The sequence below is a fragment of the Hippocampus zosterae genome, chromosome 13 (genome assembly GCF_025434085.1).
Source record: "Hippocampus zosterae strain Florida chromosome 13, ASM2543408v3, whole genome shotgun sequence".
NCBI lineage: Eukaryota > Metazoa > Chordata > Actinopteri > Syngnathiformes > Syngnathidae > Hippocampus > Hippocampus zosterae.
This window is the reverse complement of record NC_067463.1, coordinates 9,827,036-9,848,231: the sequence shown is the minus strand read 5'-3', so window position 1 is coordinate 9,848,231 and position 21,196 is coordinate 9,827,036. Positions and strand designations below refer to the sequence as shown.

At 43.5% G+C, this 21,196-nt stretch overlaps 2 protein-coding genes across 4 annotated transcripts in view; both read left to right on the top strand.

Annotated features, from left to right (window-relative positions):
• LOC127613205 (microtubule-associated serine/threonine-protein kinase 1-like) overlaps positions 1–9,721 on the top strand; it is a 72,259-nt gene extending 62,538 nt beyond the window's left edge. For all 3 annotated transcript variants that reach the window (XM_052084143.1, XM_052084142.1, XM_052084144.1), the window contains 8 exons: positions 152–315; positions 1,559–1,803; positions 1,874–2,128; positions 2,374–2,606; positions 2,847–2,969; positions 3,156–3,292; positions 3,428–3,615; positions 4,301–9,721. In XM_052084143.1, the coding sequence (XP_051940103.1) occupies positions 152–315; positions 1,559–1,803; positions 1,874–2,128; positions 2,374–2,606; positions 2,847–2,969; positions 3,156–3,292; positions 3,428–3,615; positions 4,301–5,943 (2,988 nt within the window). In that variant the 3' untranslated portion in view covers positions 5,944–9,721. The remainder of the gene's footprint in view (positions 1–151; positions 316–1,558; positions 1,804–1,873; positions 2,129–2,373; positions 2,607–2,846; positions 2,970–3,155; positions 3,293–3,427; positions 3,616–4,300) is intronic.
• Positions 9,722–10,479: 758 nt separating this feature from the next.
• Positions 10,480–19,552, top strand: LOC127613215 (cysteine protease atg4da-like). The gene is made up of 11 exons (XM_052084158.1): positions 10,480–10,998; positions 12,237–12,507; positions 12,627–12,710; positions 14,233–14,406; positions 14,975–15,326; positions 15,403–15,467; positions 15,561–15,712; positions 15,801–15,879; positions 16,475–16,551; positions 16,763–16,882; positions 18,734–19,552. Exons 2-11 carry the CDS (start codon positions 12,291–12,293, stop codon positions 18,911–18,913), a joined length of 1,500 nt encoding a protein of 499 aa, XP_051940118.1. The 5' UTR covers positions 10,480–10,998; positions 12,237–12,290; the 3' UTR covers positions 18,914–19,552.
• The last annotated feature ends 1,644 nt before the right edge of the window (positions 19,553–21,196 follow it).

Below are 21,196 nucleotides of genomic sequence, written 5' to 3'. Positions count from 1 at the left end.
TATGTCTGATTGAAATTTCCCAAAGCCCAAAGACAGCCTCCTGTGTTTTAATCTGTCCCGACCACTGACCTTCCAATAACACCGACGTTACATGATAATCCAAACAGGTGTTGGCCATGTGTCCTTATTGTTGCCGCGATGTCTCTTAAAGGTGTACAGCAGCATGGAGCATCTCTCTCAACTGGAGCAGAAAGCTTCCACTTCCGTATCCCGTCGGGAGCACAAGGGCTCAAGGGAGGACAAGGTGACTAAGAGAGAGAGCCTGGGAAGCTTCAGCATGCGGGACAAGAGTTGGAGGACTGGATCTCCCGAAATGTAAGCAGTGCGGCGAAAGCTCTGGATATTTGTCAACATTGTCAGCCTCACTGAAATTCAACTCCACACTTGCGTTTCATAGTCACGTGTGAGTTCACAAACAAAGTGAGAGAAGCTTGCAATATACTGTATCACTGAAGTGGTCATTTCTTTTCTGGGTTGTGTCGAATAACCCAAATCTGTCTGCTTGTCACGCTAAAAATCCACAAGCGATAGACTTCTTGAAAAGAATGATTGCGGGTTGATTTTATGCAAAGAACTACAAGTGCTTCAGTCGTACTTGATAATCGGCAGATGTGGCTCCTTTGCCCCTCTTCTGTCACATTGGTGTGGAATAGAAAATCGACGAGACTTCTCACCACCGCAGGGTTTCCATTTTTAGCCCAGCGAGATGAAAAATGCAAGCTGATCCCGGGAGTGATTAAACATAATTCCGCAGTGCCACTATATCTTTGCTTGTCACGCTGCGGCTACCTGCTGGTTTTATCCCTGAGAGATAAGAGTGCACATGCAACAGAACGAGTTTGCAATTAGATCCCATCACTCTTTTTAGTCCTTAAAGCAAAATTCCGCCGGCTCCATTCAAATTCAACGAATCATTCATGCATTCTGAATTCAAACAAGATTGAGGACATTGATAAGATGGTTTATTTATTACCTTACATATTGGATTTTCTTTTTTACATGCCATGTATCAAGTTCATCTCTCCAGTTATGAATCTTTTTTAACTTAGCTCCTATATTGGAAAATGCTGGTATTTTTTTTTAAACACACATTTCATCTGAAAGATTAGCAGGGGCAGGAATGATTGTAATCTTAACAATGATATGACGATTCAATGACCACCAGTCACATTCAGTGTTTGTTTGAAAGCAGGATCTTTTTGATTGCGTGGCGGTACCATTTTAACATGGAGAACGCTCGACCTCATTCAACAGTATTTCTTCCTTTAAAGTCGTGAAACCGTAAGGCTCACGACAGCTTCATTTTTGTCTTTGTTTCAGCGTGTCTTTAATACCCCATCGTGAAATTCTGTATTGTAGAATTTTTGAAAACTGTCAACAATCAAAAGTCACCAATTCATTTTTATTATTTGATCTGAGCTAAAAATCATCTCTCACTTCAGGAAAAACAAAATCATTTTGGGGGAAAATGTGAATGTGTGGGATTTAGGAGTACATTTGTTCAAAAGAGATATTAACAAATGAAGCGAAATGCTTTGACCGTCTGCTCTGTTTTCAGGAAGCGCCTTTCCTGCTCTGAGTCCCTGTACATGGAGGGTGATGCAAGTCCTCCTTTGGGCGCGCGGCGACGGTTCTCTGCACTGATGGACACGCATCGCTTTGCCTCCCCCATTGAGGGCGAACCGGACTTTGTGTCCAAGCCAACCCCCATCAGGGTTCGGGGAACGTCCCTGGATGGGACCGGCGTTCCGTCGACACACCACGGGGAGCCGAGGAACAGTTTAAAAGAGATCAACGGAGCAGGTGGGTGCAAGAAGGAGTCTTACCTACTTGTAACCACATTTACCAGGACTTTCAATATGATTCTTTACAGACAAGTCGCCCAAGCAAGGAGAGACTCCCGGAGTTGTGAGCATTAACACATTGGGTCCAGCTCCCGCGACAGTCGGTCGCGATGTGATGATGCCTCTGTATGACCCTCTGGGGGCCCGGGCCACCAATGACCTGGTTCTCCGGAGGGCGCGGCACCCGCATTTGTCTGGAGATGGAGAGAAACGCAACTCCAGAGCTGGAAACAAGGTCATCAAATCCGCCTCGGCCACAGCGCTGTCTGTCATCATACCATCTGGTAAGGGTGATGGGAAAAGGGAAGTGATGATGGCATTTATTTGTCATGCACCCAACGACAGGTGTGCAATGAAAAAGATCCTGTTTCACTTAATTATTCTTACAATCATTTCTTTTCTACAAATCACTTATCTTTGTCTACTGATGCCAGCAACATGTCGTGATAAGCAGAAGAATAAAATGCTCTTCCACTTGATGGCAGGAGGCAGAGAATTAACCAGATATTCGTAACTCTGCCTCTTCCAGTGGAGCAGCACGGTGGCTTCTCTCCATTGGCCAGCCCCATGTCCCCCCACTCCTTCTCGTCCAATCCCTCATCTCGCGACTCTTCACCCAGTCGAGACTTTTTCCCGACTGTCAACGTGCTGCGCTCGCCCATCACCATCCATCGCTCGGGAAAGAAATACGGCTTCACCCTTCGGGCCATTCGGGTTTACATTGGAGACAGCGATATCTACAGCGTGCATCATATCGTCTGGGTAAGAAGCCTGTGGTCACTGGTTACATCAATCAATCTCGTCTCAGTAGAGCACCAACTTCCTGCCTAGTCCAAAGATATTCATCTGTTGTTTGTGTTTTATTTATGTCATTAATATTCACCAATGCAAAACACAACGTCATATATTTAAAGCAGGGATGGGTAAAGAATATATTTTGCATACACCATTTTTTTGAACGGCATCTATGAGTGGCACCTGTCTGCTCATTTGTGTTGTCAGCATGTGGAGGAAGGTGGTCCGGCCCAAGAAGCCGGTCTGTGTGCAGGCGACCTCATCACTCATGTGAACGGAGAGCCGGTCCACGGTCTGGTCCACACTGAGGTGGTTGAGCTTATCCTCAAGGTAGGTTTGCATCGTATTATGTTGCTTATAAGATAAGATAAGAAAACCTTTGCTGAACGTGCCAATGTTTATAGTGCATGGAATTTTAACGACTCAAATTCAATAGCTTTTGTTTGATTAATTTCACATCTCGGCGGGGTTTACGCATAAAGTGCCTTAATCATTTATTGGCTCTCACCCACACAGAGCGGCAACAAGGTGACGGTAACGACCACACCGTTCGAGAACACTTCCATTAAAGTGGGTCCTGCCCGCAAGGCCAGTTATAAGTGTAAGATGGCCCGGAGGCACAAGAGGACCACGGGCAAGGACGGCCAGGACAGGTACGTGCAGCCACATCATTGCCGTCTTCGAGTATTTTGACACGCATGGGTTGTTTTGATCCCATATATTTTCTTTTTCCCCATGGTTAATTTAATCAACGGTATATATTTCTGTTTTCTCTTTACATGGCAAAGTAAAAAGCGAAGCTCGCTGTTCCGCAAGATCACCAAGCAGTCCAATCTCCTCCACACCAGCCGCAGTTTATCCTCTTTGAACCGCTCGCTGTCCTCTAGTGAGAGTCTTCCCGGCTCGCCGACTCACAGCCTCTCTGCCCGGTCCCCAACTCAGGGGTACCGTTCCTCAGCTGAGCCATCGTACCTGGGTAGGTTATTAGAATAACAGTGAACCCCGATACGCAGTTCACCATTTGCAAATTTACCTATTTGTGCACGGCACTGTTGGCGACCGGTTAGCATGTCTGCCTTGCAGTGCAGAAGTGCAAAGTTCAATTCCGGCTCCTGCCTTCCTGTGTGGACTTTGCCTGTTCTCCCCCGTGCATGTGTGGGTTTTCCACCCACATTCCAAAAAAATGCATGGCTGCTTATATATCGGTATCTATTTTAGTGCTATCATGCGATCAAAACTTTTCTGAATTAATCATAATTTTTCATAATTAATGACGATTAATCGCATTTTCAACTGCAATTTTCTAAAAAGCTTGCAAGAGATATTGGTTTGAGTCACTTCTTGAAATTAATGTCAAATCATCAAATTCAAAGACTGTTCTTTGATCCTTGAATTTGATTGTTGAACTGCTGAACGGTACGCCAAAGACTTACAATGAAAATGGTATTTGAATTTGGCTTTGCAAAGTGCACGCATTATTTGGGATTTCTCCAAATTGAACTCCCAAATTAATTTTGACAGCCCTATTTTTTTTAAGCGTAACAATTCGATGTGATTAAATCAAGCCGATTTTCCCATTCACAGAGTTTTACGTGACAACCCTAATTGGTATGTACTGTGTCTGGACTTTTTATGCATCCTGGTTATTTTTCTCTTAACAGGCGCTTCCTCTCAAAGCAGCTCTCCAGCCTCGAGCACTCCAAACTCCCCGGCGCCTTCACAGCACATGCGGCCCAGTTCCCTCCACGGCCTCTCCCCCAAACTCCACCGACAGTACCGCTCTGCCCGTTGCAAGTCTGCCGGCAACATTCCTCTCTCCCCATTGGCCCACACCCCGTCGCCCACCCAGTCCTCCCCTCCTCCCTTACCGGGCCACACTGTAGGAAGTTCCAACACCACGCAGTCCTTCCCTGTTAAGCTCCACTCATCACCCCCAGTGGTCCGTCCCAGGCCAAAGAGCGCAGAGCCCCCACGCTCGCCCCTTCTGAAACGCGTACAGTCTGCAGAGAAGCTCGGCTCGCCTTTGACCCAGTCCAGTGCGACAGGAGGACTCGGGGGTCCGTTGAGGAAGCACAGCCTTGAAGTGCAACATTCTGAGTACCGCAAGGACGCCTTCCTGTGTGAACTTGGCCTCCAGAGTCTGCTGGAGACAGATGGTGAGAGTTTGCCACCTCATCCTCCACCCCTGCCGTGCTCCTCGTCTTCCACGGGCTCGGAGACTCGCGTGCTGAAGCCTGTGAGAAGATTTGGCAGGCAAGAGTCTCCGCTCAGCAGGGAGACGCTGCTGGCCGGCAGAGAAAGGGAAGAGAAGGAAAGGGGAAGGGAGCGAGAACGGGAGGTCGGAAGTGAGTCGGTCCTGGAGCGATTGAGCCGGGTTGAAACAGCGGCGCTCCAGACATCCTTGACGAGAAGGCATCATGCAGAGCCCTTGAGTTCAAGACCAAGTGGAGAAACCACGACGACAGCTACAAGCAATTCGACCAAAACAGCGGAAAGTCTAGATGGGCACAAGAGGTCAGAGAAGATAACCCAGCGCCCAACTCCGAAGCAACTGGACCTCAAAGCAGCCAAAGGTTGTAAATCACCTCAAGAGCACCTTGGGGGAAGTGGAAGAGAACCAAAGCAGGAGGGAGACACTAATAATGGTCCTTGTTTACGGAAGAACTCTACCGCTACTCCTGACAAAGTCATTAACGCTACACTTATCGGTAGTCCACTGGCTTTGCGGAAAGCCTTTAAACCCTCCGGTATGGGGGACAGCTTGAGAAAAGCTGAGAGCAGTGACTCAAGGACTTCAGACCTGAGCTCCAAGAGCCCGAAACTGCCTGCTCGGATCCTTGCCCCTGTGGTCCCACCGCACGGGCCGCAGTTGAGTCTGGGGAAAGTCAGACAGGGTCTTGGGCCTGTCAACTGCTATCGGGGAACCCTGGACTGGGAGGACAAATGTCGCCTGGAGGTTCTGGAGGAGCATTCTCCTTCTCCTTCCCCGTCCCCGACCGCGGTGACCCCTTCCCTCTGCGGACCGTCGCTGTGTAAGTCACGGCCCGTCTCCCCCGGCGACAAGACGAGCTTCGTCAGCCAGCTGACTACCGTGGCCAAGAACGTGCTGGGCCCAATCAAGCTGGGCTCCCAGGAGAGCTCCAGGAGCAAAGAGCAGCAGACCAAGGCGGCAGACGACAAGCAGGCGGCCACAGCTGGAAGATCTGACACGGCAGGAGGTAGTCGAGGCCTTGTGGCCGTGGTGATGCAAAGCCCTGCAAGTTCATCCCTAGAGAAGGCAGCCCAACCAAAATGTGATCCCTAAGCGGAACTGAAACCACAAACTATAATGCCTTCATTGGATAAACAATGCAACACAAGTCAAGCACTTAGAACGTTGTACATTCCAATTTTAGAGCTTATCAAATCTTATTTATTGATTCCAATCATTACCTTCCACCGGGATGAGAAAAATCCGCTATAAAGGTGCATTATCTTTGGATTATTTTAATAAGAAGATTCTTCACGTATTGTGGAAGACTTTATCAGATGTCTTTATGTGTGAGTCCATGTGGATGCATGTCCCTATGGTATGTACTGTACATGTAAAAGTAGAGAAGGTCAGAAGGTCGCAAAGTGCTTTAGTCATCAAAACTGTGAAGACCAAATTTAGTGGCTCTGTTTTGTTGTCAATTGTGGCACAGTCTCTCTGGAATGTTTGCATCAAACAACATGCGAGAGATGACTGTTCGCTTATTCTGCATGCGGCGTTTATTTTGGCCCAGCGGAAGGCGATGTCAGCGGGTGTCAAGTCTCGCGCTTGTGCGTGTGTGTTTGTGTGTGTGTGTGTGTGTGTGTGAGAGTGAGTGAGTGAGAGAGAGAAAGGGTCTGTTATTGGTGGTTGTGGTGCTGACAGCTGAGGCTCAGCGCTTATCTCCTCCTAGCAGGAGGGCCACCGCAGCCGTTCTCCCTCCCGTATGATTGAAGCCTTCACGCACATGCACAGACACAGGCATTGCCACAGGAGGCAACCATGTCATCAGCTGATATTGGTGCATTTTAATCCATATCAATCCCCCGTGCTCTCTGAAATGTGTTTGCCTGAAAGAGAGCCGAGGAGTGCAAACAGCGCTCAACACACTCGATTCAGCAATGACAAATAAAACAATAGGGCACCCATCATATTAACTTTGTTGTTCCTGCTGAATAAAAATGAACTGCTTTGTGCTTGTGTTAGAGGTCGCGCTCACAGTAGGCAATCTGTACCACACTCAAGCATGGGGACATCTAAATTCTCGATTGTTGAACTGTATGCTGGATTAGTCTTGTGCTTAAACATGGTATAGTCATTGGCAGAGCTGTGTGGTGGCCAAGCCACCTCACTTCCAGGGGTAATTTCAGATGCCTGTAACTTTCCTGCCATTTCCGGGTGGATTTTGTATCCTCAGATCTCTTGATAGTCTACTATAGTTTAATTATATTAACTCCATACATACAGAACTAACTCACAATTGATCTTTAAAAGCACTAGATTCTTGCAATCAGTGTTGAATCAAAACCATTTCTTTCACTCAATAGTAAGTAAATTAACTGAGAAGTCATTGTTTATCATACCAGACATGGTTTAATGAAATAAAATACAGTCATCCCTCGCAATTTCGCGGTTTGTTTATCTTGGCTTCGTGCATGCGGATTTTTTTCAAACATTCATTTAAAAAATGTGAGTGTGTGTGTGTGTGTGCGTGCGTGCCCATGTGCGTGTTAGTGCGCTCTGCTTAAGCGCAAAGGCCCACGTGGGGCAATTGTTTTTTTATGCATATGTTAATTGGTCACTACTTCGTGGATTTTCGTTTATCGCAGGTGGTTTTAGTCCCCACTAACCGCGATAAACGAGGAATTACTGTATCTAGAACCTTGCTCAATACGTTCATAATACAAGTCATTGGATTGGATTGGATAAACTTTATTGTCAAATGTACTGTATGTGTAACATACAGCAGAGATGAAATTTCTTCCCTCTCAACATAAAACAAAAGGAGCCACTGCCGCTATCAAAAGAAAAGTTAACAAAAAAAAAAGACAAACTAATACAAAACAACACATGAGACACAGACAAGCGTGCACTCTTAACCACTTTCCAGGATACACTTTGTTGTCTGAAGCAGTTATAGATAAAAGAGGAGCAGTGGATCAAAGACGTCATGCTGCAATGTGCACACGTCTACTACAAACTAAGCTTGAAAGCAACAAGAAGCTGTAGCATCCATTAACGTAAAAGAGAGATTGGCTCTCTTCTCCTGTCCCATGTAAGTCCGCTTCAATTCCAATTCCATAAAAGAGCGTTTAGAATTGTGATGGAATGAGAGATTTTTTTTTAATTAATGTTTTTTACTTTTAAATATGATTTGAACGAATGGGCCATCAATCATAGTACAGTATATGGCTGTCGGTGACAGTTGCTAACTCTGACTCGCTGTTGGCAAGCAAATATAGTACAAATCGCAAATTGCATGAGATAGAAGTTGACCGTGAGAAATGGCATCCAGTAAATAAAGCCCAGCAAAACGTAGCTTTTAACTTTAACGTGATCTTGCTTGTATTATGAGTGTGTTGAGCAACCTTCTTGGATATGTGTGCATTTTATTTCATGAAAACCTGACTGTGGATGGTATGATAAACAATGACTTGTCGGGGTTCTGAAGAGATGGCCAGTGCCAAATTTCTGAATATCCCCCTCTCCTTTCCTCCTGGCTTGGTATTTGTGTGCCCTTCCGTCATACAAAAATAAGCATACATAGGACATGAGCACCTGCGACAACAAATGTGTTGATTTGAGCCCAAAATGGTGGAAAACAGGCATTTGCAAAAATGTCTCAATGGAGAACAAAGGTTGGGCTAAATATGAGATAGGGTTATATATATATAATAAAAGATATAGTGGTGTAAGGTAGCCAAAATAATATGGTTACATGTTGCTTTTTAGTGTTTAATGTCAATCAGAACTATGATCGCATTCATCTCCATGTAAGTCATAACAGTAGCTAGTCAGTTTACATTATGCAAACTGCACGATGTCGGACGAAAATGATCTCACTTCAGTTTTGTCGTGCATTGTTTATTACCACTGTACTGCTTAAATCGGTTACATTTTAGTTTCATTTTAAAACGTGCAAACACATTGGAATAGGCCAGACGGTCCTTTGTTTGACTTTTAAAAAATTCTGTTCGATCTTCCAAAGACTACAGATGTAGTCAGTCTGTTAAAGGGAAGTTTCATTCATGAAGAAAACCAAAATGTGGAGGGAAGATGACAAAAGATTTTGTCTTTTATAAGGCATTTATTGATTTTGAGCCAATGATTAATTTTGTGATCCACATACCATTGTGTACAGTACTTCAATTTTTATTCCCACTCGTTTAAAAAAAAATGCAGTGCAACAAGGAGTTCATGCAGTTTATTTAATGGTACTGTACTGTACTTACCCCCAGTGGTTCCACCTTGATTGACTGAAATGTACAATCACAAACTGCAACTAAAACAATACGGACCTTTATGTGGTGTAGAACAGACGCAGCCTGGTTTACTGAATATGCATTTATATGTGTCAAATGAACAAGTGTTAGCAGTATTCAACTAAAACACAATTGTTTTTTTGTTACGTTTTCCGTACTTAAGTGGTCATTTTCCTCGGGGTTATTCGCAAAGATTTCTCTTGAAAATACTGTACGGATCCAGATGGGGTTCTGTTATGTATTGACATCATTTTAGTTCCCTGGTTAAGTTTATGGAGAAAACTAATTGTAATATTTTACTGCTGTCGTCACCATTTTCAGGCCTTTTAGAACAGTGGCGTTTACACTAGTGTGACACATTTGAGACTGCAGAGTTTTATGAATGCACTTTATTTGGGGGCACATTTGTACGTGCGTTACACTGAGGCTAAATGACATTTCTTGAGTTTAATAAGTCACTGAAAACATTCAACTTTTAGTATCTGTTCATAGCTGATAATTTATTTATTTGTACCTTGATTTTAATTTTTGTTTGTGATAAACACCTGAAGTGCAGTGAGTGGAATAAAATGTGGAGAGTTGTTCCCGAATTTGTTTTTGTTGTTGCTGTTGTTATGCATAGCCATTCACGCTGATAGTTTTAGATCATGCATTCAAGTATCAAGTACAACTTAATTGTCAAATGTGCTCTATGTGCAACACACAGCACAGATTCATTTCTTGATCATTCATTCCACATTGACTGCTCACCAAAAGGTCGAATTTTTTTTCAATCCTATTAATGGAAAATTGAATCGAATTTATGGACGGTAAATATGGCGTTAATTTTTTTTTTTACATTTTACCCAAATAATTCATGAATGATTTAATTAATACAGCGATTCTCAAATTGTAGCAAGAGTATCACTGGTGTTATGCAGGCTTCCTCTGTGAAGGCATCCCTGATTGACATGTTCAGACTGTGCATAATACAATACAGTACAGTACAGTACAGTACAGTACAGTATAGCATTACTATGACGTTATTTTTTTTATTTAAGACTCGTGATTTGTTCAGTAAAGTTTATTTTTTACCCAACATTTATATATATATATATATATTGTGATGCCATTCAGGAGAGAGAAGGATGCACGCAGTCGCTGATACAATTCGTAATTTTTAATAAACAAAACAAGTCATAAACACACGCATTCAAAGCAGTTGCTGTTAGCCACAACTCACGCCCATGCGCTCCCACTCTAATTTACAACCGGAGCCAATATTCCCGCAACCTGGCTCCTCCCCTCTCTATGACGTAACACAATACAAGAACCAGATATTACAATATATATACACACTAAAGTGTACAAAACACGAAATATAATGCAGCCTGCTTTCTTTATCCATTCTTTTTTCTATACAGTACCACCATGGAACCCCAACCAACTTTTTCACGCTTACTTGAAACTTCACTTCCGCGTGACTCGTCAGGGCCAATAAGGAGACGAGTATGACATTCCCCCAATCACCTTGCAAGGAGTCTCCGTCACCCAATTGCATTGCGATGAGGAACAGCATCAGGAAGTGCTATTTCTAGGGGAAGAACATCTTCCCCTTGTATCGGCGTTTCTCTGTCGAACTATGTATCGACTGTTTTGTTTTCAATAGACAAACTCGTATCATGATATAAGCAGATTTTTTTTAACGTTGAAAGTGCACTGTGAGGCCAGGTTGACCGGGAGCTTGCTGCCGCCGGCTATGCTAATGCTAATATCAGGAAGCCTTAACAAGCTATTAATACAGCGAATTAAGCAACTGAAAGAGTCACTGCAAGAAAGGGGAATCAGCAAAATGAACCTACGTACGACTGATCGAGTAGTGTGACGGGTATGTACAGAGCTCTGTTCAAGCGAGCTAGTTATGTTATACCTAAATGTATGTTATGTTAATGCCTTCATGTTCAATGTGTACATTTTTAAATAGGTATGACCCGATGACGGAATTACTTGGCGGGATTATGTGTCTGTTAAAATGTGGCCCCAGATCGTTAAACTTTTCATTAAAATGTATAGCCATGTTTGCTGTGAAATAGTTAAAAGATGTGTATCTCCTGTTTCGTGGGAAACGGTTCTGTCTTGAGTCAAATGACAGTCTCGTGGTTCCTTCAAATAGTTACTCTCATCGGTTTGATGCTTCTTGTTGGGGAAGTGAAAGCTATTTACTGTGAGTCCCCATTGTTGTGCAATGTTTTGGTCGTAGAAAAATGACCTGAGTTTGCATTGAAACTGTTGACGTTGCACCCATTCATACTTTTTCCTGGAAGTGACAATAATAGCGCGGCCAATAATAGTAAGTGTGCATAAGTATGGAATTAAAAATCCTGCGTCTCAGTTGTACTCTTGTACCTAGTATGAAGTCATTTATTACTACCGGTAATTTGTAGTTAACAGATTATTGAAGCAAAACTCACCTAATACCTGCTGCTGCTCATATATGTTGTCATACAAATTCCAGCTGGCCTACTCAACACTGTATTCATGATTATGAATGCGCGAAACTGAGAATAAAATCGGAGTATTACGGGCACACGTAGAGTTGTAGCTTTTGTTGAAATGTTTTTATTTTTATTTTTTTAAATATTCCCCAAGAAGTTGGAGCAACGTGCTGATTTGGCACAGCGCCGGTCCCCAATTTTCCCAAGTGTTTTATATTTGAACAAGTCATTCACAGCCACATCCCCATTGATCAGAGGGTGTGCATACTTCGTCTTTGTTGTCTATTTTTATTTTCCTTCCAGAAAAGCTTTCTCTCTTTTTCATTTGAGTTGCATGTATTGGTGAAAAAATGCAAAATTATTGATCCTGTTTTTTTTAATCGATTTTAATCGCAACAACATTTGAACAGGGATGTGTCGACTTTTCCGTACTGTAGTTGCAATGCTGTCGGGTTTTATTGAGGGAATTTGGGTTTTTTTTTACATCTCGTATTTCAATAATTTTCCTCCGGATGTTACTTTAAACAATGTTGCTTCTCATTCAAAAGCCCCGAGGCTTATGAATCTTGAGTACAAAGAGTCAATAGTTAACACTTCCTCTCACCCTCTTCCTCTTCTGCCCCCTCCCTAGTTGTTCTGTGTTGCAATGAGGCACTCCAGAGTCCAGCTCTGACCGCGGCGGGCCATGAATTCTGTTTCTCCCAACGCGGTGCAGTACACGGGCGGAGTGATGCACAGCGAGCTGGTGGATGGCCGGAGGCCACAAGCCCCAGCGCAGAAAGGCAGCTTCGGACTCAGACCACCCCAGAGTCCAGATCCCAGCAAAGAAACAGGTGGAGAGCCTGAGGAGATGGATAAACTCAAAGCCAAATTAATGTCAGCGTGGAACAACGTCAAATATGGTTTGTTGAAAATTTGTTCTCCTATGAACATGATTTATGTGTCTATGGGACATCCTCGATGATGAATGGTGAAGTTGCTGATCCGTTGTGTTGAGGATAACTTTGTTGTTTCTGTGTAGGGTGGACTGTGAAATCAAAAACCTCTTTCAATAAGATCTCACCAGTCACTGTCCTGGGGCACTCCTATTTGCTCAACAGCGAAGGTAACCCATCAATTATCCATCGATCCAGTTTTCTTCACGGCTTATCCTGTTCAGGTCCGCAGAGTAACAAGTGGAACGTACAAACCATAGAATGATACATTCAAGGTCGATATCCTAGCTGACTTTGAGCAAGAGAGGGCACGTTTATAAAAGCAGTCATCCACATTCATACCAATGGCCAATTTAGAGTTACCTCAATTGCAGAGGAAGCCGTAGGACTCAGAAGACTACCCACAGAAGCACGTGGAGAACATTCAAATGTCACACTGAAAAGCAGCCATCCAGATTGAAACCCAGAACCTCAGAACTGTGAGGTCAACGCACTACAGACTAAGCGTCCTTTCTGTGTTATCAGTCAGTCAACGCCTAATTGTATTGGCCTTTTCATACCTTTTACTTAACAAAAAAGAAGTATTAAAATGGCACACCCACTGGGATTTAAGGGCAACGAAAGAGAAACATGTCAGGAAACACCATTGTTAGTCATTGGGGGTTAAACACTTGAGGGTTAGTCACGTGGCCTGACATCATGGAAAAGTACAAACGAAAGAACATCAGAAATAGCTTGGCGTAAGAAAAGTGGAGGCATGCAGACCAAATATCTTTCCCAGGATGTTGTTTTACACATGCATTTTTCACAAAGGCAATACTGTCAAAGAAATCACCGTTCCCAGGGTTTTTGTGTTGCCGTGAAACCCGCTTTTGTTGACATTCACTCACCAATACGTTATGTAAATAGTAAAAGAAAAACAACAATTAAACTTAATTTTCAGTCGAAGTTGTCCTGATCCAATGACATCTTTTTTTTTTCCGATACTAAAGATTCACTCTGCGAAGCCGCACAAGTCAAGTCAACAGTATTTATAGAGCACTTTCAAACAGCCATCGCTAAAAATACAAAGTGGTGTACATGGAGCAATTTAACATGCACAATAAACAGTAAAACAAATCGACAAATAAAGGTAGAAAGCACCAAGCAGTAAAATCAAGAACAACTCTAAGTCATGCTGAGTCGAATGCCAAATAATACAAGTGAGTTTTGAGGAGGGCTTTGAAGATGTGCAGCACAAGTACATTTTGCAGAAAAAAATCAATCAGGCCATCCCTTTTATTCACAGAAAATGTTTGAAGCAATTCTCCAAACCGCAAAGTCACATTTAAGGTGATATTTTAGTTGAGCAAGGTCTCTTAACAATGAATCGATTATCAAAAGTAATGGATTCATTTCATCATTGATGAGTTTTTGATTGATCAATTAATCATTGCACTGCTCAAATAAGTCAAACATGAAAAGAGAATCACTCGCTAATAAGCCTATCTCGGCATTCTTGCCAGAAATGTTCTATCATTTCAAAAGAAGCGTGACTGAAACGCCTGAGCATCTCATCAGATCAAAGGCATTCCGTAGATGGCAAAACATGCTTCTGCTGACATGATAAACATCACATCGCCACAAACGTGTCACATGGGGAGAGTGTACACACTCACACAGCCTCTTCTTCCTCCTCCCCGTGTGTTTCAGACCAAGTGGAGCGCTTCCGTCTGGCTTTTGTGTCCAGGCTGTGGCTGACCTACAGAAGGGAGTTCCCCCAATTGGAGGGCTCCAGCTGGACCACCGACTGTGGCTGGGGCTGCATGCTGCGCAGCGGTCAGATGCTGCTCGCTCAGGGCCTGCTGGTCCATCTGATGCCTCGAGGTTTGGCTCCCAGTCTATTTTGATCACCGGCCACAACAGTCGGGACACTTGCTGTACGACATCATGAGGTCGAATCCAAAAGCTCAATCAAATATTCCGCCGCCAAATTTTCGAATGCTCAGCTTTGATTGACACTGACAGGTATGATTATGGCTTCGAGTGTAGGGGTGCCTATTTGAAGAAAAATAGCCCCAAAGCATGGCGCTGCCGCAACCATGCTTCACTGGAGGTGTGGGTGATGTGTTATGATTGTGTAAAAACAACAAAAAAACATTCGGAATTATGCCCCCCACCCCAAAAAGTTCAGCCTTTCAAACTACATCCACAGTAATGTGAAATGAATATATCTTGAAAGGCGCTTATAAATAAAATTTATTATTATTATTATTTCTGACCATGTTTATCACAACTGAGCTTTCCTATCTTTTCATAGGCAAAGTATTGAATCTCATTGGATGTATTGGTGTACTAAAAATGTCTGACCAACGAGTATACATTTGCTCTTCAAAGTTAAAGATTAAAGACTATTCGGTTTGTTGCTTGGACCAGCTTTATTTTTGTTGTATAGATTGGACTTGGCCAGATGCTCAGCAGTTAACGGACGTGGACTTTGAAGCGTTGCGAATACGCTCACCGGTGCGTGTCAGTGGGGTGCCCATCCCCTCTTTCGGCTCACCGCGAGGGTCCGGCACCCCCGAGAAGACGCCGCCGAGCGATTTGACGCCGAATCGTAGCGAGAAGAAAAGGTTCGAATGTCCTCAGAATCGACAAGCCGAGCCCGTCCACCAAAAACTGCTCACCTGGTTCGGAGATCAACCGCCGACACCTTTTGGGGTGCACCAGCTAGTGGCAATAGGGAGGAGTTCTGGAAAGAAGGCCGGGGACTGGTACGGCCCGTCCATCGTGGCACACATACTGCGGTAAGGCTCAGCTGCTTAATGAAATGGTACCGAACTTTGCATTTGACGGTGGATTCAAATGTGTCTTGATTTGTAGGAAAGCCGTAGCTCATACTCGTGTTCTTCCCAACCTGGCCGTGTATGTCGCTCAGGATTGTACAGGTAACACTTGCGCATCTCAACGTCTGCTCATTCAATCTCCCGTTAACAAATGTTGTGCAGTCTTTTCCTTATCAAGTGTGGGTTCTATTTTAGTGTACAAGGAGGACGTCGCACGTCTGTGTGACCCGCCACTCAGCCAACCCCCCCCAGAATCAGACAGCCACGCCTGGAAGTCAGTCATCATTCTGGTGCCTGTCCGCCTGGGCGGGGAGGCCCTCAACCCATCTTACATTGAATGTGTCAAGGTGGGATTCTTTGTGTCACCCTTATACGGTGGTAGTCATTGAATAAATTCACATTCAAAGCGTTTTTTTTTTTTTTTTTCATTTCCAGAACATCCTTAAGCTGGAATGTTGTCTTGGAATCATAGGAGGCAAACCAAAGCACTCGCTGTACTTTGTTGGCTTCCAAGGTGAGACACGGCTTCCCCGAGTGCCGTTTTGTTTTTCCTGTTAATTTTCCTCTCAAACTACCGGTAATACCTTATTATGAGAACCTGTCAGAGCGCACACGTGCCTTCTGTTTTTTGTCTTCGTGCCAAACTTGCTTGTTGAGGTTTAGTCATCCGAAAGTGTAGTCAAGTTAAACATTTGCGAAACTACGCGCTCTGTTTGCAGCGACTAAAATGCCATCGGGGAAACGTCCGCTGGTTCATGAGCCAATCTACTGCTGCTATTTAACTGCTTTTACCGACATGATAACTTTACATGTAGCTTACAAACCTCTGTGTAATTACTTTCCAGCATTGAAGGTTGTAAAAAGAAGGCCTTTAAGAGTTTGTCAGAAATTTCGGAGCTTGTGTTTCACTGTCATGCTCTCTGGGGGTGAGGAAAAGTGCCAGAGCAGACGATCGCCCCTCCTTTTTAGACAACACACCATTTGAGACAGGAAATACAGTACACAAATGTTGCTATTTTAATTATGAGGAATGATTAGGAGAACCGTGTGGAATGAGATGTTCCCACTCTCCACGGCGATTACCTGTGTCTTCTCTTGCCGTTGGCCAGATGAGCAGCTGCTATATTTGGACCCTCACTACTGCCAACCTGTTGTGGACGTCACTCAAGTCAACTTTCCACTCGAGGTCAGTTTCGCGCAGCCTCCGACGCCACCGTACGGTTTGTGTGTCCATATCACTTCTTTCAGTCCGTCTGGATTTGCATTTCCCCTCTTCTGATCCGATCAGACTGAGACCAATTTGACTTTCACACTTGTGAAAAGTGTGACCAATACAGATAACATGTTTAATTATGGACTGCGGTTGATCTCTCTCCCCCCACCATTTCTTCATTTAGTCCTTCCACTGTAGTTCTCCCAAAAAGATGCCCTTCACTCGAATGGATCCCAGCTGCACCATCGGCTTTTACGCCAGGAACAAGAAAGACTTTGAGTCTTTGTGCTCTGCTGTCACTTTGGTAAGTTTAATAGTCTCTAGCTGCCATGCAACTCCGGAACAGACCCAATCGAAATTCCCCTTTTTCGCCACCTTTCAGCCACATTGGGACAGCTGGCGCTTATTCGCCTGCCAGATAGAATTTGCCTAAGTAGTAGGTTGCCGTCTCTGCCGGTTCAGTCACACAGCTGCTGTGGCTTCACACATTTAGGTCATTAAAGGGTATGGCACAGCAACATTTATTTTCAACAGAAAGCACCTTGGCCAGTAAATCTTGTCTGAAGCCTGCAAATTTGCAGGTGGACGTCGAAATACAATTTACATAATAGAGAGGACCAATACGTGTGGTGTGCTGGTTTTCAACATCACAATGACAGTATTCCACTCTTCCAAGTGTAATCACTGTCTGACAAAAATAACGTGAAGTGACTTACTTTAAAAGACATAGCACAACCTTTCAAATTGCTCGAGGTGTCCAAGTATCTCCAAGCAATCGAAACATCCGCATCTGATGTAATGGTCTTTTTCAGCTCCACAGTAACATCATTTTCACTGCTGCATTATAGACTGGAGTTGAGGATTACAATTAGCACCAACTACAAACTTTACATGCATCGGGTGCTTGCTTGGAATTACGTTTGACTGCTTTGTCCCTCTCAAATAAAAGAGTAAATAAACGGCCGTAAACGGAAACAATCATGTCTTGCCCGACCTCGTGTTTCGGGTAAAAGTGGGTTCTTCAGACTGCAAACTGCAGCGGTATTTCCTCCAAAGTAATTTTCACAACGCTAGGACATCATTGGAACACTTGCGTGTGTGTTTCAGTGGTGTGACTTGATGGCTTTTTTTTTTCCCTGAAGAGAGAAAATGTTTGTGTTTTAGTTTCTTTACTCAAACATACTGGAGGACACTATTTGAGAAAATACTTAAGCTATTGAAAGCCAACAGTGCACACGTTAGCATAATTCAACAAAAGACTGTAATCCCTTATTTGTGGAGATTGTTTCCAATGACAACACGGCATCATGAAGCCAGGAGTCACAACAGCAATCTTCCAGTTACTGTCTCTTCAAAATGAATCATTAACTTAACTTTAGCGTGTCGTCATCATCTTTGTCGTAATTTAATTTAATGTTCTATTGTGCCAGTGGCGACACTTTTATATTCCAGCCCAGGGGTGCCCATTAGGTAGATCCTGATCTACCGGTAGATCTAAGACAGGTCCCAAGTAGATCCGAGGAGTGTCGAGAAGAAAAATCAACAAACAACCATTTGTGTGTCTTTGTACATGTTAGTAATATATTTTTGTGTTAATATACACTGCACACTAATAATCTTATCAGTCTCATTTTCACAAAAAAATATTTAAAAAATAAAATAGAGCAGGTAAATCGTTTGCAATTGCAGCTTGTGATCAGAGCTTTTCGTGTACAATTCACAGAGGGCACGAGCAAAGAATAGGAATGTAAGAGGGCCCAGGGAAGCACTTTAAAACAGTACGTGTGAGCTACCATACTTAACAGGCTGCAAAAGTGCGTCGCATGCCTCCGTTTCTCATCATGGCGTGCGCGCGTGTGTGTGTTTGTGCGCGTGCGCGCGCCGGTAAGGGTAGATCCCGGGAGGTTAGTTGATCGAAAAGTAGATCTTCGATCCAAAAAGTTTGGGCACCCCTGTTCCAGCCGAATTGTCTCCAGACTATTTGTGATGTCCTGCTCTAAGATCAACTTTGGCAATCTCTCCACCATCGAGTGCAAAGATATGAAAACACCTTGCCAATGTTCAACCCCGCACGTAACCTTTGTCCCCGCGACTTGAACACAAACGACCACCAAATTTGTGATCATGCTCGACCGGGTGTTTGTTTTTCTCGCAGGCCCTGTCATCATCCACGGAGAAGTACCCGATATTCACCTTCGTGGAGGGCCAGAGTCACGATTATGGATTGGAGGCGCACAGCAGTAACCACACAAGCCCAGCGCCACATATCCTGCCCCCTGGCAATCCCACCCGGGTTAATCACAGACAAAACAGTGACGAGTTTGTCTTCCTGTGAGACCAGGAGGCAGTCGGTCTATTTTACTGGTGCAGCCTGACTTGGAAACAGAAACTACTTCCCGGCATGAGTTTTATAAGCTAACATGGATCCATTTGTCCTTCATGACAGGCACTCTGGATGAGAAGTCACAGATAAAAGTAACCTGACAGGCCCCCCAAGTCTAAATGTCACATTTCATTGGTCAGGGAGAAGCTGTGCTGTGTTCTCTTTGTGCCTTTGTGTGTGTTTCCTTTCTATTTGTAATTCTTTGAATATTTATCAGGCGTATGAGTGTGGGAGTGTGCATGATTAGTTTGAGCATAAAAGAACGTATCGCACCATGTCACACTGAAGGTAAGACGTCTTGAACTGCTGTACATTCATGTCGCGAATCACAATAGCGCATTCATGATCGCATTCTTCATCTGCCGCTCTTTATTTCACGCAAGGATTTTCCGTGATGACATTGCTGATGATAGAACACTCGATTCCATTTCACATTCTGGGTTTCCTTCCTCAGCAGTTGTACTAGTGTCACTTTTCATGGGGACTGATCATGATCATCTCACCTCCTCTTTGCTCGTAAAGTTTATTACTACTGAAGGGTTGCACTGCTACTGATAGTTGTTGTCCTCATTAAACAAAACACTGAAATCACTTCATCCTGTCTGCTACCTCTTTATGCTGCTTCACATCGTTCAACAATGACCGTTCAAAAAAATACTCAGATAAGTTGGTAGTTTTGTGTAAGAACATTTCATTAAAACTGAAATTGAAGGCAATGATAAGATGCTGCATAAAAAGCGGCCCAAAGAGAAGATTGTGTATTGAAGTTCTGTCAATTTTAGATGTAAAGTGATATTTTGTCGTTTATATACGTGTGTGTGTGTGTATACTGTGTGTGTGTGTGTGTGTGTGTGTGTGTGTGTGTGTATATATATATATATATATATATATATATATATATATATATATAGTGTGTGTGTATATGTAGTTTTTTTTTAAATCTGCATTTTATTGTGTGCATGGTTACATTTACTTTAAATGTCGTGTATGATGTTTTCCTACTGCCATTAGTATACACCGATTGGCCACATCATTGATTAGTTGCCCAGAAGAAAAATGCCTTTGTGAATAATGCTCCGTTTTAGTTTGCACCTTTTGATTTATGTAGTTAAATAACGTACCCATATGCAGTGCAGTTCCCCACCACTGAAACCACAGTAATAAGCATTCATGAATTGAGCAGTATTTGAAGTCTTGTATTGGATCTCGCGCTTGATATTTTACACAGCTGTGATAACATTGATTACTGCATCATGTTACACCTCCCAATATGTGGTAGAGAAACAGCTTCCAAAATACAGGTTGTTTGGGAAGTCTTTTTGCACTTATAGTATAATTGTATTAACATATATGATATAGTAATACATAGTTATCAGTATAAGGATACATACGGAGTACTAAATGTATATTACTGTACTTTAAACATGGATCACCTATTTTCTGTGTTTGGTCACTTGACGTTTGCACGCTGAGCCCGTAGTTATTGTGACATCAATTTAGGTCGACAGCAGGTGGCAGTAACGGGTAAAATGGCAGCCCCCCCCCCCCCCCTGTAATGGATGTCATAGCAGTCAAAAAACGTATTTTTCTGCTCAATTCGTATTCCACAAATATATAATATTAATCAGAAAACTGTTTTGACTACTCGGGGACAGAACATATTCCAAGGGAAATGTTTTGCTAGACTTGAGTTTAAAGACGTCATTACATGAAATATTTGTTTTACATTCATTCATTCATTCATCTTCCTAACCGCTTGATCCTCACTAGGGTCGCGGGGGGTGCTGGAGCCTATCCCAGCTGTCTCCGGGCAGTAGGCGGGGGACACCAATGCAGGGCACACAGAGACGAACAACCATTCGCACTCACACTCACACCTAGGGACAATTTAGAGTGTTCAATCAGCCTGCCATGCATATTTTTGGGATGTGGGAGGAAACCGGAGCACCCGGAGAAAACCCACGCAAGCCCGGGGAGAACATGCAAACTCCACACAGGGAGGTCGGAGCTGGAATCGAACCCGGTACCTCTGCACTGTGAAGCCGACGTGCTAACCACTGGATACCGGGCCGCATATTTGTTTTACAAAAACAAATATTTTTATTTATATTATACTGTATATAATATTTAATTTTAAATATTCCAGCGCACAAATATTCGACAAGAAGGACAATAGCAGGGCAGTGACGACGTATTCTTGTGCGGCCGAGGAACTCCATTGCGCGTCGCTGGTAC